The 16,495-nt window shown below is 40.3% G+C and overlaps 1 protein-coding gene across 1 annotated transcript in view; it reads right to left on the reverse strand.

Annotated features, from left to right (window-relative positions):
* The window catches only part of LOC308552440 (guanylate cyclase soluble subunit beta-2-like), a gene marked incomplete at its 3' end in the record, with an annotated part of 72,173 nt that overhangs the window by 14,771 nt on the left and 40,907 nt on the right, over window positions 1-16,495 (reverse strand). The window contains exons 9-12 of the mRNA XM_081127739.1: window positions 8,756-9,076; window positions 5,402-5,550; window positions 4,707-4,853; window positions 795-949 (exon numbers count right to left, since the gene is read on the reverse strand). Coding sequence (XP_080983865.1) covers window positions 795-949; window positions 4,707-4,853; window positions 5,402-5,550; window positions 8,756-9,076 — 772 coding nt within the window. The remainder of the gene's footprint in view (window positions 1-794; window positions 950-4,706; window positions 4,854-5,401; window positions 5,551-8,755; window positions 9,077-16,495) is intronic.

Genomic DNA, 16,495 nt, shown 5'->3' on the forward strand with positions numbered 1-16,495 from the left:
AGTTCTCAAGAAACCATAAGTATCATTTTATGCATATCTTTATCATTTATCACACTTTTAAAATAATGATCTGTGAATATTTCTTTCTTCTTCCACTAGACCGAGAGTCAGCAAACTTCTTTTTGTAAAAGAGCAGATAGTAAATATTTTTGGCTTTGCAGACCATACAGTCTCTTAAAATCACTCAACTCACCTAGCAGGATGTGGCTCAGCGGTTGAGCATTAACCTAGGATCCAGGAGCTCACAGTTCAATTCCTGGTCAGGGCACATGCGGGGGCTGCAGGCTCAATCCCCAATGTGGGATGTGCAGGAGGCAGCCAATCAATGACTCTCTCATCATTGATGTTTCTATCTCTCTTTCCCTCTCCCTTCCTCTCTCTGAAATCAATAAAGATATATTTTTTTAAAAAAAGATCACTCAGCTCTACTGTTGTAATATGAAAGCAGCCATAGACAGTGTGCAAATAAAAGAGCATGGCTGTGTTCCAATAAAACTTTATTTACAAAAAAAAAAAAAAAGTGGCAGACTGGATTTGGCCTTTGGGACTTTTTTTTTTTTTTTTTTTGGTAACATTAAATATACATCTAGACCTTATGTTCCCTGAGAGCAAAAACTATCTTATAGCAGAGGTTCAACAATATTTACTGTCTGACACTATGTCTTCTGTAAGTTAGTGTGGCATAGAAGAGAAAACATGGGCTTCCTCCACTACCCCATCTCACTGCTGCTAGGCCTTCTGTAAGCTCTGGAAAGAGAAGGGACAAAGGAAAGCAAGAGAAAATGAGTGGTTACCTGTAGGCTGTGGGGCTGAGGTGCACTTTGTTGGGAAGCCCGTGACTTTCCATCCTAGAAGCTGTGTTCACGGTGTCACCAAACAAGCAGTATCGGGGCATCTTGTCCCCCACGACACCTGCTAAGACTGGTCCAGTATGAATCCCTACTCTGATCTGTATAGAGAGAGCCTTACTGAAAAGAGACCATCAAATACTCTTGCTTTTATTTTTAAGTTAAGGAATACTTTACATAAAAGACAGATCTTAAGTGCTTTGACAAATGCATATATCCTATAGGTAGCATCCAAAATAAATTATAGACTATAATATAGACCTCGCAAAATTATATTGGGCCCCTTTCCAGTTCAGGTCTATAATCTCTGCAAGTAGATAATATTTGCCCTTCAGAAAAGTTTATACCCCTTCTGCTGTGAGTGTGCTAGAGTGGAGACTGAATGAACTAATCTGTATCTGAGTGGGGCCTGAGCTCTTGCCAGAGATATTGCTAGTTTCCATGCAGCGCTGATTTTAAATATTACAAAGGCTGGATAGGAATTTTCTCCCCAGCGGGGCTTGGGATCTGAGCATCAGCAAGGCTCTGAGACCTCCTCATGCTGTACAGCCACACCATGAGCTTTCCGAATTATTGGAGATCTCTTTCTGCTTTATAGACCAACGGTGAGATTTTGGGGAGTCTCCTTACTCATCAGTCCTACCATGGCTCTCTCTACCTGAGGAGATTTCTTTCTGCCTCCAGACGTTAAAGGGTCATTGTAGTGCACTTGGTGAATGCCAAGATACCTCAGAGGGATTTCTCTTAGTTCTACTCTAACACCACCCTTCCATAGGCCACTGACCTACATTTGGGGAAGGCCTTATATACGTCAGGAACTGAGACCTCTCTCAACTCCGGTTCCTTATCCCTAGGCTTTGGCAGAATAACCCTATGTACTTGGTGAAGGCCTATGGGAAAGAGTTGGTATTTGGGTACAGCCTCTGTGGCCAGGACATATCAAAGAGGATTTAGGGAATTCTAACCTGTCATTTCAGCCCCGGTGTGGCCGTGAAACATTCACTAAAATTTAGTCTGGTTTCTCCTTACCTTTGTCTCTGGTGGATTACTTCTGCTGCTTTACTACTGGTGAACGTAATTATGGGTGTCTTCTCCTTGAAAGGGCTTGTCACTTTCTAGAATTTAGCTCATTTATATCTCTTTGCTCTCTGAAGTTTTTTGTGTTTGTTTTTTTTCAAGTTCTAGTATGGAAATAGAAGTCTCTTGCAGCCTTCTACATCCTAACCAAATTTACTTGTCTTTTTGTTTTCATGATAGATTTTTCTCCAGAAATATGATTATAACTTCCTCTAGGAAAAGGAGCCTGTCATATATTTCTCTGAATCCTTCAAAGCACCTAGCAATACGGTCTCATGCATTGTATGACCTCCATAAATGTACATTAAAGGTTATATGAATTAAATAATAGTAGATCTCGCCTGGCCGGGCATGGCTCAGCAGCTGAGCATCGACCTAGGATCCAGTAGATCGCGGTTCGATTCCCAGTCAGGGCACATGTCTGGGTTGCGAGCTCGATCCCCAGTTGGGGGCATGCAGGAGGCAGCTGATCCATGACTCTCTCATCATTGGTATTTCTCTCTCTCTCTCTCTCTCTCTCTCCCTCCCTCTCCCTTCTTCTCTCTGAAATCAATAAAGATAATAATAATAATAATAGAAGATCTCAAAGAGTACTAATTTCAAAACTATAGAAATGAAGCATGAGATAAAATGAACATGACTCCAGAAGAAGCTGAAAGGTGGATTGTAAATTTGATTAGAAATGCAAGACTGGATGCCAAGATTGATTCTAAAGTATTCATGTGGTTATGGTAACAGTGCAATCTCTCCCAATCAGCAAGTGATTGAAAAGACCAAAAGCCTCTCATTTAGAAGCCAGATGTTGGTCATGAATATTGAGAAGAAACTTAATCAGAATAGTAGGTCAGAGGATCCTAACTGGGCAACTCAAGACTGGCTTCCAGGCAGAGAAAGACAAATATCACATGATCTCACTTACATGTAGAATCTAAAGTACAAAAATAAACCGATGAACAAAATAGATCCAGAGGCACAGAAGCATGGAACAGGCTGAGGAATCTCAGAGGGAAGGCGGGGGTGGGGGGTTGGGGGGAGAGATTAACCAAGAATTTATATGCATATATGCATAACCCATGGACATAGACAATAGTGTGGTGAAGGCCTGGGGAGGGCGGTGGGTGTGGGGTAGAAGGGGTCAATGGGGAAAAAACGGGAGACATCTGTAATACTTTCAACAATAAAGATAACTTTTTTAAAAAAAGACTGGCTTCTACCGAAGAAATGTAAAGAAAAGACAAAAACAAACAAGCAAAAAACTAGAAAGGAAAGATGAAATAATAAATCCATTACATAAAAGGTGACATACATTTTAGAAACAGTATATTGAGTATAAGTTTTTGAGAATTTGCATAGAATTAGCTTTGTTTCATTATCTTGTAAAAAAAAGAAGAAGAAGGAAAGGAATCCAGCAGAATTATCTTGAGAGAGAAAATGTTTCTAGCCCTTTTCCTACTGCCTTAAATAAGCCCACATGGCATGCTATTTCTGGTGGATATTTAATGATGCTCCTAACTTCACCCCTATTCTTATCTTAGAATTGATAACATCTTTTCCTGTTTTATTCTTGGTAAATCCACCATGAGAGTTTCCAGAAATGCATTGTTTAATTTTATTCGTACAGTTGTAGCAACACACACACACACTATTTACGCAACAGTATATTTTCAATTATTTTTGCTTTGATAGCACCCATGACTCCTTTAACTGAAACATATCTCTTATCTCTATTCCCTCATTACCTCCCATCTTGATTTTTTTTATTTTTTATATTGGGGGTCTTATTTAACAGATGTATCTGTGTGCATACAACAGGCCAAGTATTGTGGACATGATGATCTCACAATTACCTAAAGCCAACTTGTACTTAGAAAACTACAGTGGACACAATAACCAGGATCTGCAGCATTTCTCAGCTTCGGAATTATTGTGGTGAGGGTGAGCTGAACACATTTTCAGAATCTCCTGCATAGGAGCTTTAATTGGAAAAATCATATTCCATCCTATAATTGGCTTTATTTTTAGTTGTCTATTTGAAGATCTGACTGATTGGATCAGGGAAGTGATTAAATTTTAAAAGGCAGAGACACCGTTCTAAGCCATCCCAGGGCTGTTAGGATCTGCTGAGCAGACAGAAGGGGACACCTACTTTTCATCTCCAAAATTGTCCAACTTTTATAGAGTAAACAAGCTGCAAGAGTAGCTTCCTGAAAGAAAGGAAAGCAGATGTCTAGCTAATGGCTGCGTGGTGGAAGGAAAGCTATTCTGAATACCTTATGGCACCAGGATGTCTGGCCTGCCGGCTGGAGGCAGTTTCACACCTCAGCCTGAGTTCTGAACCTGTCAAACAGCAAGTTGGATACACAATTTTTCTAAGCAGGAAAAGTTGGCTATTTAGTCAACCTGACCACTTGTTGAAATGTGTGAGCAAAAAAGTAGGAATTATAAACGAGCTGGCTTCCAAGATGGATGGAAGCCTACAAAGTAAACGAGGAGACGTGCTCAGCACTGTCCTAAACTATGGACAAAGAAACTTGTAGTGAATCATGTGAAAATCCTGAGCTCCAAAGCCTCTTCTGAAATTTGAGAGAAGTTGGAACAATAATATCCTGACTAATATCTCTATTACTTAGTAACATATGCAAGAGAAGAGAAGATCTGGGAAAAATCATTCATTGGAAGTACTGTAACATACCCAGGAATCATCTAAGCAGACTAATAAAGATAATTCTACTTTTTGTGTGAGATGGTTGGTGTTAAGCAAAACACTCAGTTGCTCTCTACCTGGATAGGCTCTCCGGTAACAGGATTCATCACTTCTTTTGCAGAAATTCTCATCCCCAAGGCAAAATTAGCCACTCTTTGAGCATGGCTTCCAATAGGCACTGGCACACCCCCTACCACCATGTAAGCATCTCCTATTGTTTCCACCTGTAAGGGAAAAGAGGGTATTCAGAGGTTTTCCTAGATGCAACAAACATATCACTAGATATTTTTGTCATTTTTCACATGCTGGTGGAAGGGTCATATTAAAGTTGGTGATTATTTGCTAGGGGTATGAGGAGTGTGAAGAAGGAGGTGGGAACAAAAATGACTCAGAAAACAACCAAGAGAGAGCCAAAGGCCTTTCTGCTTCTGGTGGGAACAATTCCCAGAGAAGATGAAGCTCCTGGGGTAAGTGTATGATGTTGTGCATTCAATACGTACTTTTTGGATTAGATTTGCTAGTGAATTTAAGGAGTAGGAGAACTCCTCTCTGGGCAAACTGTGTGCCCCCAAAAGCATCTTAGTATTGGGTACTATGAGGTATTCCTAAGAAACAAAAACTTCTAAAACACCTCCAATCCCTTTTAAGCTTCCCTCCTCACCCTGCTCTCATCCATACCAAACACCGGGCCAGTGAAGAGGAAGGCCTGTCATTAAGTACCTGCCTGCCTAAGAGCACTGTGACACACACGCCACAGGACACAAACACTTACTTTGTAGACTTCATGGACACTGGTCAATCTGTCAAACTTGGAGTACATTGAATTAAGCATATTCACTATTTGGAGAGGTTCGCAGGCAGCACAGATGTTTGTAAATGTCACCACATCGCTAAAAAGGATTGTGCAGGTTTTAAATTCTCCTGAAACAGAAACCAGGTATTAATAATAGCCAAGGATATAGAATAATAATTCCATGAGTCCTGAATTCAAGTGCCCCTTGTGAACCAAATCTGACTATGCCTTGGGGAAAAGGAGCCAGGTGCCACTGACCACTCACCATTCACCCAACTGACGTTTTGACAGCTATGAGCTAGTCATCATACTGGGAAAATCACGTAACATGATGCAAACACAGACCTTGCTTTTAAGAAGCTCCCAGTCAAGAGAAGGAGACAGAAGAGTAAAAAGATACTCAATAAGACATGCAAAGTGCTGTGGAACGTCAGAAATAGGATGAGTGGGCACTGGACTTAAGAGAAGCCCTTGGGCCAAGGCAGAATCTGAACTAGAGCACACCCAGAGGTAGGGCTGGTAGAACTGGTCACCATGAAGTACAGCCACGACGCTCCCATATCCTCAGCAATGCCCTCAACTCATCTGGCTGCCTCTGCCCTTTCCCCATGCTTGCTAATTACATAGAGCAGCCAGATTATCTGTTTAAGTCAGATCCCCAATTCCTCTGCCTCATATCTCCCAAAACTTCCATCACACTTAAGCTAAAACACAAATTCCTTACCATGGCCCAAAAAGGGACTCACTCTGTCCCCACCACCTCTCTGACCTCATGTTTCCATGCTCTCCCTCCGGCTCACCCCAGCCCAAACACACTGGCCTGCTTGGGGTTTCTCCAGCATAGCAAGTGCCTCCTGCTTGGGCCCTTGTACCTGCTGTGTCCTCTGCATGACATACTCTCATCTCAAATATCCATGGGGCTCTGTCTCACCACTTCAAATGTAACCACTTCAGTGAGAACTTTCCTGACCACCCTATCTAAAAGAACAGTTCCTAGATCACTGTCCTCTTAGTCTGAATGCTGCACTGCACCCCACAAGACTTACACTGCATGATATTTTATATAAGATTGTTTATTAGGTTATTGCCTATCTCCCCCATTGAAACATAAGCTTCACGAGATGAGAGGCTGTTTTGAACTCTGCTATATCCCCAGCACCTAGAGCAGGGCCTGGCACATAGTAGATGCTCAATAAATATCTGTTGAAAGACTAAATAGCTATCTCTTTGAACAGAGCTTGTGCCTTCTGTATTATTTATACCTATGGTAATAATTTCCCATTCATCTAAATTTCTCTTCTCTTTGGCTTTGGCCCACCATTCTCTCTATATTTTTCCTACTTTTCTCATTCCTGGTTTTATATATTTCACTGGCTTTTTTCTGTTTTCACATAATAGGAGTCCCCTACGGTTCAATTCCCAACTGTCTTCTTTTACCTGATGCCCCCTAGATGACCTTATACATCGCCCACAGGGTGTATGATTAACCGCCACATACCCTGGAATAACTCCCAGGTCTGTAGGTCTGTCCTAGAACTTCCACTGAGCTCTCCCTACAATTCCTTACTACCTGTTGGTCGTGTTAGAGAGGGCATCCCACAGGCATGTCACACTCAACAGTTCTAAAACCAACCTTACTTTGCTGCCCTCACACCTATTCTTTCTGTTCTGTCTTAAGATAAAGCATCACATCTACTACACCACTATAACCCTCACACTCATGACTGACCCCTATTTCTTACCTTCCTCTTCTTATCAGTTATGAAATCCTGCTGATTTCTACTCATGCTGCCTTAATTCAAGCCTTTACCATCACTGAACTGCACTGTGACGGGCTTTCAGTATGCCTCCCTCGCATGCGTTCACTGCACTGTAACCAAAATCATATCTACAAAGTTAATCACGTCTCTTCCATTATAAGAAAAACAACTTCATTGAACTCACGCATCTAAAATGTAAAACAATTTCCTTTCCCATAATAATCCAGATTCATCACTATATCACCTGAGCCTCATCCTATCTGCCCAGCTTCATAAGGCACCACTTTGCTATGTACCTCCATGTTCTTTTTTTTTTTTTTTTTAAATATATCTTTATTGATTTCAGAGAGAGGAAAGGAGAGGGAGAGAGAGAGATAGAAACATCAATGATGAGAGAGTCATTGATCGGCTGCAGCCCGTAACCCGGGCATGTGCCCTGACTGGGAATCGAACCCTGATCTCCTAGATCCTAGGTCGACGCTTAACCGCTGAGCCACGCCCGGCCGGGCTGTACCCCCATGTTCTAAGGACAATACCAACAGTATTTATTTCTACATGACCTTACCTTTCCTCTTGCCATCTCACTCTCTTAAAATGCCTCCCCCCGTTTTTTTGCTTATATTCAGCCTCATGGCCCAACTCAAGTGCCACACACTTTGTATAAGCCTTCACAACCTCCCCCTGCCCCATCTCTTTCTTTTCTGACTTCTATTTATTCTTAATCTCCCTGTCATCTGTGTTTCCATGGCACCTTATGTGGTGGAAATAGCATGAATTTTTGAATTAGATGAACTTATTGGTTTACTCATAAGCTGGGGTAAATGTACAATATGGATAAGTAACAGCTGTACAGTATAGATAAATAACACCTCCCTCCTAGAAATGTTCAGAAAATTAAGTGAAATAGCAAACATAAAATGTCTAACACAGATTCTAGCATAATATTTGCTCCTTAATGAATGTTAGTTTCTTCCCTTTGGCCATGCTCAGGTCCTCCCCCACTAACTTAGTCTGTGTGTACCTTCCAAACCCACAAAACTGCAAACTCCTCTGTGTTCCCGGAACCTGGGGCAGCACCCTGGGACTAAGTTCACCATACATGTAGGGTGAATGAACACATTACAAATGGAAAGTGAGTTTGGAGTAAACATGGCATCCTTCCTTCCAGAAACAGCTTGCTCTCACAGAAGGGCTCTCAGAGGCACCCCATGGTTTAATGTTCAGGTGCATCATTTCCAGTCATAGTGAAGAACTCTATTCATGGCCATTAAGCAAAGGTGAGTCTTAGGATACGGCTTTAAATTCCTGGAGAACGTTATATATGTTGGTTTAGCTGACAGGCATTTTTATTTAATCCCTATTTTGCTTCTGTATTATTTTTATTATTCTCTATGTAGACAGGAGAAAACGGAGGATATGTAGCTTCAGTCATTAGCCCAAGATCATGTTGCTCACAAGTGATAGAGCCAGAATTCGAATCCAGATCTGCGTGGCTTCAGATACTCCGCCCTTAACCAGTTAGGCACACTGCCTCACGCTCCAAGGTCCCTGTGAAAGGAAAGGAAGGCCTTACCTGCAGCCACCTTTTTGCCTTCCTTCAGCTGGTTGGCCACATGTTCGGGCAGCATGGCATAAAGCAAGGTCTCGGTTTTCTTCTTTTCCATGGCCAGGTGTTTAGATAGGACCCGCAGCTCCTCCTTCTTCCTCTCCAACTGGGTGGACAGCTCAATCTCAGCCAGTCGCTGCTGGTTCAGCAAAATGAGATCCCTGGTGGTGTCATGGGGGGCGAGGTCAGAAAGATGCATCTGGCGCTCCTCCAGCTCTTGCAGGCTGCGGAGCTTTGGGGAGCACAGGTATATCATGCACCACATGGACTCCATCCAGATCATCTGGCCTTTCCATCATGGAGAGAAATGTGACAAGACAGCCAGTCACCACCAGGAGTGACCTGGCTTACCAGACCATCACCACACAATGTGCCTTTCTAGCCACTGCACAGTCTCACTCCTTCCCTTTTAGCCAAATTTTGTGAAAGTTTTCTTTACTTTCTGCCTCCACTTATACATCTCCCCTTCTCTCTATGGCCTCCAGACACCTGCTACAACATGAGTCTGTCAGTTTTTCCCTGACTCAACCAATATGCTGCTTGATGGTTTTAAGTAGTCCTCCTCCCTGACATTGCTTATGTTGGTATTCCCCAGGGTTTTGTGTTGGTAGTCTTCTTTTTAGCATTCCACAACAGCTCCTATACCATGCTGACAATGAATCTCCAAAGGAAACCTTGCTTCCCAGACTCAAGATGCACATTTCTTTAAAAATAGATATGCTTATTATTTTATTATAAAAAATATATTCTCACTGCAGAAAAGGAAAAATGTGGAAGAAAATAACAAAAATTACTCATAATTTCACCACATAGATAATTACTGTTAATATTTTTCAGTATATGTTTTTATAACCAAAAAACAAAAATGGGTTATCTCACACCTTTTTGTCATCAGAATTTTTCATTTAAAATATATAATAGGCCCTGGCCAGTTTTGCTCAGTGGTTAGAGCATCGGACCTCAGACCAAAGGGTCTTGGCTTCGACTCTAGCCAAGGACATGTACCTGGGTTGCAAGCTCGTCCCGTGCTCCAGGCAGGGTGCGTGTGGGAGGCAACCAATCAATGTGTCTCTCTCACATCAGTGTTTCTCTCTCTCTCTTCCCTTTCCACTCTCTCTGAAAGGCAATGGAAAAAATATCCTTGGGTGAGGATTAAAAAATAATAATAATAAAAATATATAATCGATATTTTTCCATATCATTAAATATAGATATTCATCATATTTTTGCTGGCTATATTTGTTATGTTTTATTTAAGCAATAAGCTAGAATTGATTATATTCTATCTTGTTCATTAATCTATAAACAACATTCAGTGAGCAAACTTGAAGTAACTCATTGTTTATAATGGCTATTATGTTAAAGGATATATTTTTAGACATGAAATTACTGAAACAAAGAATATGCTCATTTTTAAGGCTTTGATACATATTGCTAAATTGCTCTCTAAAGAGACTGTGAGCTCTGGCCAGTTTGGCTCAGTGGTTAGAGCATCGGCTCATGGACCAGAGGGCTGCAGGTTCAATTCCCGGTCAAAGATATATACATTTTGATGTGTCTCTCTCACATCAATGTCTGTCTGTCTGTCTGTCTGCTTGTCTGTCTCTTTCCCCCTCCTCCATCCTTTCCACTCTCTCTAAAAATTGATGGAAAAACATCCTTGAGTGAGGATTAAAGAGATTGTAGCAATTTACACTCCCATTAACAGAGATTTTTAAATTACCTATTAAGTATTTATATACATAGATGTCACTGAACTCACCTTTTATTCCCTCTGCCAATCTTCTTTTTCTTTATTAATTCTTTCATAACATATGTACTTAGTCTGTACTGTGAGCCAGGCACACAGTCTTAGACACTGAGGATGTAGCAGTGACTCAAACTGATAGAAGTTCCTGCTCTCAAGAGGAGGAACCCCAAAATGTCTTTTCTCAGTAAATCACATTCATCACCCAGTTACCCAAGCAAGAAAGTTAATAATTATCCTAAATACTCTCTTTCAGCCCCTACATTCAGTCACCAATTTCTGCCTTAGTTATCTCCTGCATCTGTTCCCTGATCACCACTCCAGTGCCACTGCCTGAGTGCACTCAGTGCTTTAAAGCTTCTTACCTACTCTCCAGCAGCAGCCTCCACCTGGCCTCTCTATTCTCTGGTCCATCCTTCATCCACCTCTGGAATGATCATTCTAAACCTCAAATCTGGACATGGTAGACACTTAAAAATGTTTCCAATTGCACAATCAACCTCAAGTCCACATCTTGCCAGCCTCATCTCCCATCATTCCACTCTACAGCTCATTTGGGATTCCCAGAACACATCATTTTCCTCCCAGATATCTCTACTGTTTATACTTAGAACATCTAATTACCAGTCTGATAAAAAGAAAGCTCGAAATGTGTGCCCTCTCACACCATATAAAAAATTAACTCAAAATAGATCAAAGACCTAAATGTAACAGGTAAAACTATAAAACTCTTAAAAGAAAACACAGGAGAAGACACCTGCATGACATTGGATTTGGCAATGATTTCTTAGATGTGACACCAAAAGCACATTCAATAGAAGAAAAAATTGGTAAGTTAGATTACATCAAAATATAAAAGTTCTATGCATCAAAGGGCACAATAAACAGAGTAAAAAGTCAACCCATGGTAAAAAAGAAAATATTTGCAAATCATATTTCTGATAAGGGGTTAATATCCAGAATATTTAGTGAACTTCTACAACTCAACAACAGAAAAACAAACTAATTTAAAAATGGGCAAAGGACTTGAATAGACATTTCTCTAAAAGATATATACAAATGGCCAATAAGTACATTAAAAATGCTCAAACAGGAAGATGAAGACAGATAAGGACCTGACTAAAAATGAGAGTAAGAGTGGGTGAGTGTGTGTGAGGGAGAGTGTGCGTGGGGATGAGTGTGGGGGCCATCTGTCAGTCAGTGCGGGAGCTCCCTGGAGGTTTGGAGCTCGTGTTGGAGGAGCTACCACCACCACCATGCCGCTCAGCCCAATGCTCCTCTCTGACTGAGAGTGGAGTGTGCCATTTTGGAGGATCTTCAGGGTCTTCCTTGGGAGGAGGCTGTGGAGAGCAACCCCAACCCAGCGCTCCAGAACACAGACAGTGCACAGCCCCTTGGGGGAAGACCCAGTGCTACCACACTGGCCTGATGCTGTGACCCAGTGCACCTAAACTAGAACACCCCTGACAGCCACACTGCCTCACCGATCCAGCACAGACAGTCTGCCTGCCTGCCTCCTTGGCAGGGCATGCACAGCCTGCCTGCCAGCCTTCCTGTCTACCTGCCTGCCCTCCTGCTTGCCAGCAGTACCCGCCCAGCCTGCCTGTCTACCTACCATGCCCCCTTGATCCACAGCCCATGGCCTTCATGCCTAGCCTGCCTCACTGAAGGGGCACACTCAGCTGCCCTACCTGCCTGCCTGGCCCACCCCCTTGATGGTGTGTGCCTGGTCTGCCGGCCTGCTTGCTGTGCCTCTTTGATGCAGTACACATGGCCTGCCTGCCTACCTGGCCTACAGCCTTGATGTAGTGCACCCACCTCTGCCATCATTACCCAACGCCTCCCAGATATACAGGCCTGCCACCATGGCCTGGCTGCCTGCCCCGGTGTCCCAGGACTACCAGGCATGAGGCCTTGTTCACGTCCTGAAGCCTTGTCATGGTGCCCCCAGACAACAGGCCCACTAAAATGGGGAGACGAAACAACACCCAAATGAAAGAAAAAGAGAAATCGCCGTGAAAAGAACTAAATGAATTGGAGGTGAGCAATTTATCAGATATAGAGTTCAAAGCAATGGTTATAAGGATGCTCAAGCAACTTAGTAAGAATTACAAGCAATTTAATGAGAAAGTCATAAGCGTGAATAAGAATCAATTGGAAAAGAAGAATGACATAGCTGAAATAAAGAATACACTGGAAGGAAGCAACAGTAGATTAGAAGAAGCTGAGGACTGAATCAGCAAATTAGAAGACAGGGTAGAAAAAAATACACAATCAGAGCAGAAATTAGAAAAAAAAGTTAAAAAGCAGGACAGTTCAAGGGAGCTTTGGAACATAATGAAACATAACAACAGCCACATCATATGGGTACCAGAAGGAGAAGAATCTAAGCAAGGATTAGAAAACATGTTTGAAGAAATAATGAAAGAAAACTTTCCTAACTTGGTGAAGGAAAAAGTAACTCAAGTTCAGAAAATACAGAGAATCCCAATCAAGGTGGACCCAAGAAGACCCACACCTAGACACATCATAATTAGAATGGCAAACATTAAAAATAAAGAAATAATCTTAAAAGCAGCAAAAGAGAGATAGAAAGCTACCAACAAGGGAGCTCACATTAGACTGTTGGCTGATTTCTCAATAGAAATACTTCAGGCGAGAAGAGAGTGGCATGAAGTATTCAAAGTAATGAAAAGTAAGGAACTGAATCCAGGACTACTCTACCCAGCAGGACTATCATTCAAAATAAAAGGTGAAATAAAGAGCTTCGCAGACAAAAAAAAGGCTAAAGGAGTTTATTACTACGAAACCAGCACTACAAGAAATGTTAAGGGACTAGTGTAAGAAGAAGAAGAAGAAATATACAGAAAGAGAGGAACAAAGATATAAAGAAAGAATGGCAATAAATAAGTACTTATCAATAATAACCTTAAATGTAAATGGCTTAAATGCTCCAATCAAAAGACATAGGGTAGCTGAATGGATAAGAAAACCTGACACATATATATGCTGTCTACAAGAGACCCACCATAGAACAAAGGACTCACATATGATGAAAGTGAAGGGATTGAAAAAGATTTTCCATGCAAGTGAAAATTTTTTGAAAAGCTGGGGTAATAATACTCATATCTGACAAAATAGACTTCAAAATGAAAGCCATAGCAAAAGACAATAAAAGTCACTACGAAATACTAAAGGGTCAACCCAACAAGAGGATATAACCCTGGTAAATATATATGCACCCAAATACATAAAAGAAACTTCTGGATGACTTTAAGGGTGACATTGAGAGCAATACAATTGTAGTAGGGGATTTTAACATCCCACTGACATCCCTGGATAGATATTCTAGTCAAAAAAATCAACAAAGACACAGTGATACTTAATGACACATTAGATCAGATGGAATTAATTGACATTTACAGAACATTTCACCCCAAAGTTATAGAATATACATTCTTCTCAAGTGTACATGGGACATTCTCAAAGATAGATCACATGTAAGGACACAAAACAAGTTTCTAAGAGTTAAAGCAAACTGAAATTATATCAAGCATCTTCTCAGACCACAATGGCATGAAAATAGAAATCAACAATAAAAACATTCAAAAACATTTAAACACATGGAGGCTAAATAACATCTTATTAAACAATGAATGAGTTACCAAAGAGATCAAGGAAGAAATGAAAACTTCCTGGAAACAAATGAAAATGAACACAGAAAAACCTCACATCTATGGTACACAATGATAGCAGTATTAAGAAGGAAGTCCATAGCACTACAGGCCTACCTCAAGAAACAAGAAAAACTTCTAATAAACTATCTTAACCCTGCAACTTAAAGACTTAGAAAGAGAACAACAAGAAAAGCCCAGAGTAATTAGAAGGAAATAATAAAGATCAGAACAGAGATAAATGGCATAGAGACTAAAAAAACAGTACAAAAGATCAATGAAATCAAGAGCTGGTATTTTGAAAAGATAAACAAGATTGACGAACCTTTAGCCAGACTCATCAAGGAAAAAAGAGAGAGGACCCAAATAAACAAAATCAGAAATGAAAGAGGTTAAGTAACAACTAAACCAACAGAAATACAAAGGATTATTAAAAAAATATGAACAACTATATACCAACAAGCTGGACAATGTGGAAAAATGGACAAATTCCTAGAAAAGTATAACTTTCCAAAACTCAATCAGGAAGAGTTAGAAAACCTGAATAGGTGAATAACTACAGATGAAATTGAAACAGTAATAAAAAAACTTCCAGCACACAAAAGCCCTGGTCCAGACAGCTTCACAGGGGAATTTTACCAAACATTCAAAGAAGAGCTAACACCTATTCTCCTCAAACTATTCCAAAAAATCCAAGAGGAAGGAATACTTCCAAACTTTTTACGAGGCCACTATTAGCTTAATTCCAAAACCAGATAAAGACACTACAAAGAAAGAGAATTATAGGCCAATATCCCTGATGAACATAGATATTAAAATCCTCAACAAAATATTAGCAAATCGGATCCAGTAATATATTAAAAAGATCCTACATCATGACCAAGTGGGATTTATTCCAGGGATGCAAGGCTGATACAATATTCGCAAATCAATAAATGTGATACATCACATAGACAAATTGAAAGACAAAAATCACACGATTGTATCAAAAGACACAGAAAAAGCATTCCACAAAATCCAGCACTCATTTTTGATAAAAACTCTCTTGGCAAAGTGGGGATAGAGGGCTCAAACCTCAACATAATGAAGGCCGTATATGACAAACCTACAGCCAATATCATACTCAATGAGCAAAAGCTAAAATCATTTTCCCCAAGAACAGGAACAAGACATGAATGTCCATTTTCACCACTCTTATTCAACATAGTCCTGGAAGTCCTTGCCACAGCGATCAGACAAGAAGTAAACGTAAAAGGCATCCAAATTGGAAAAGAGAAAGTAAAACTATCATTATTCACAGATGACATGATATTGTACATAGAAAATCCTAAAGACTCCATCAAAAAACTACTAGATTTAATAAATGAATTTGGCAAGGTAGCAGGATACAAAATTAACATCCAGAAATTGATGGCATTTTTATACACCAATAGTGAACTCATCGAAAGGGAAACTAAAAAAAAATAATCCCATTTACTATTGCAACAAAATTAAGATACTTAGGAATAAATTTAACCAAGGAGATAAAAGACATATACTCAGAAAACTAAAGGGCATTGATAAAAGAGATAGAGGAAGATATAAACAAGTGGAAGAATACACAGCATTCATGGATTGGTAGAATTAACATCATTAAAATATCCATATTACCCAAAGCAATCTATAAATTCAATACTATCCCTATTTAAATACCAATGGCATAGTTCACAGATCTGGAATAAACACTCCAGAAATTTATATGGAACCAAAAAAGACATGAAATAGCCACTTCAATCTTGCGAAAGAAGAACAAAGTTGGAGGGATCACAATACCAGATATCAAGTTATACTACAAAGCCACTGTAATCAAAGCAGACTGGTACTGGCACAAGAACAGACATACAGATCAATGGAACAGAAGAGAGAACTCAGAAATGGATCCAAGCTTTTACACTCAATTAATATTTGACAAATGAGGCAAGAGCATACAATGGAGTAAAGACAGTCTCTTCAATAAATGGTGTTGGAAAAATTGGACCGATATATGCAAAAAAAATGAAGCTAGACCACCAACTCACACCATGCACAATAATAAACTCAAAATGAATAAAAGATTTAAATGTAAGTCATGAAACCATAAAAATCCTATAAGAAACCATAGGCAGCAAAATCTCAGACATCTCTTAGAGTAATATGTTTGCCAATACATCTCCTAGTGCAAGGGAAGCAAAGGAGAAATTAAACAAATGGGACTGCACCAAAATAAAAAGCTTCTGCACAGGGAAAGAAACCATAAACAAAATGAAA

The sequence above is a fragment of the Miniopterus schreibersii genome (genome assembly GCF_964146895.1).
Source record: "Miniopterus schreibersii genome assembly, chromosome: 2".
Taxonomy (NCBI): Eukaryota; Metazoa; Chordata; class Mammalia; order Chiroptera; family Miniopteridae; genus Miniopterus; species Miniopterus schreibersii.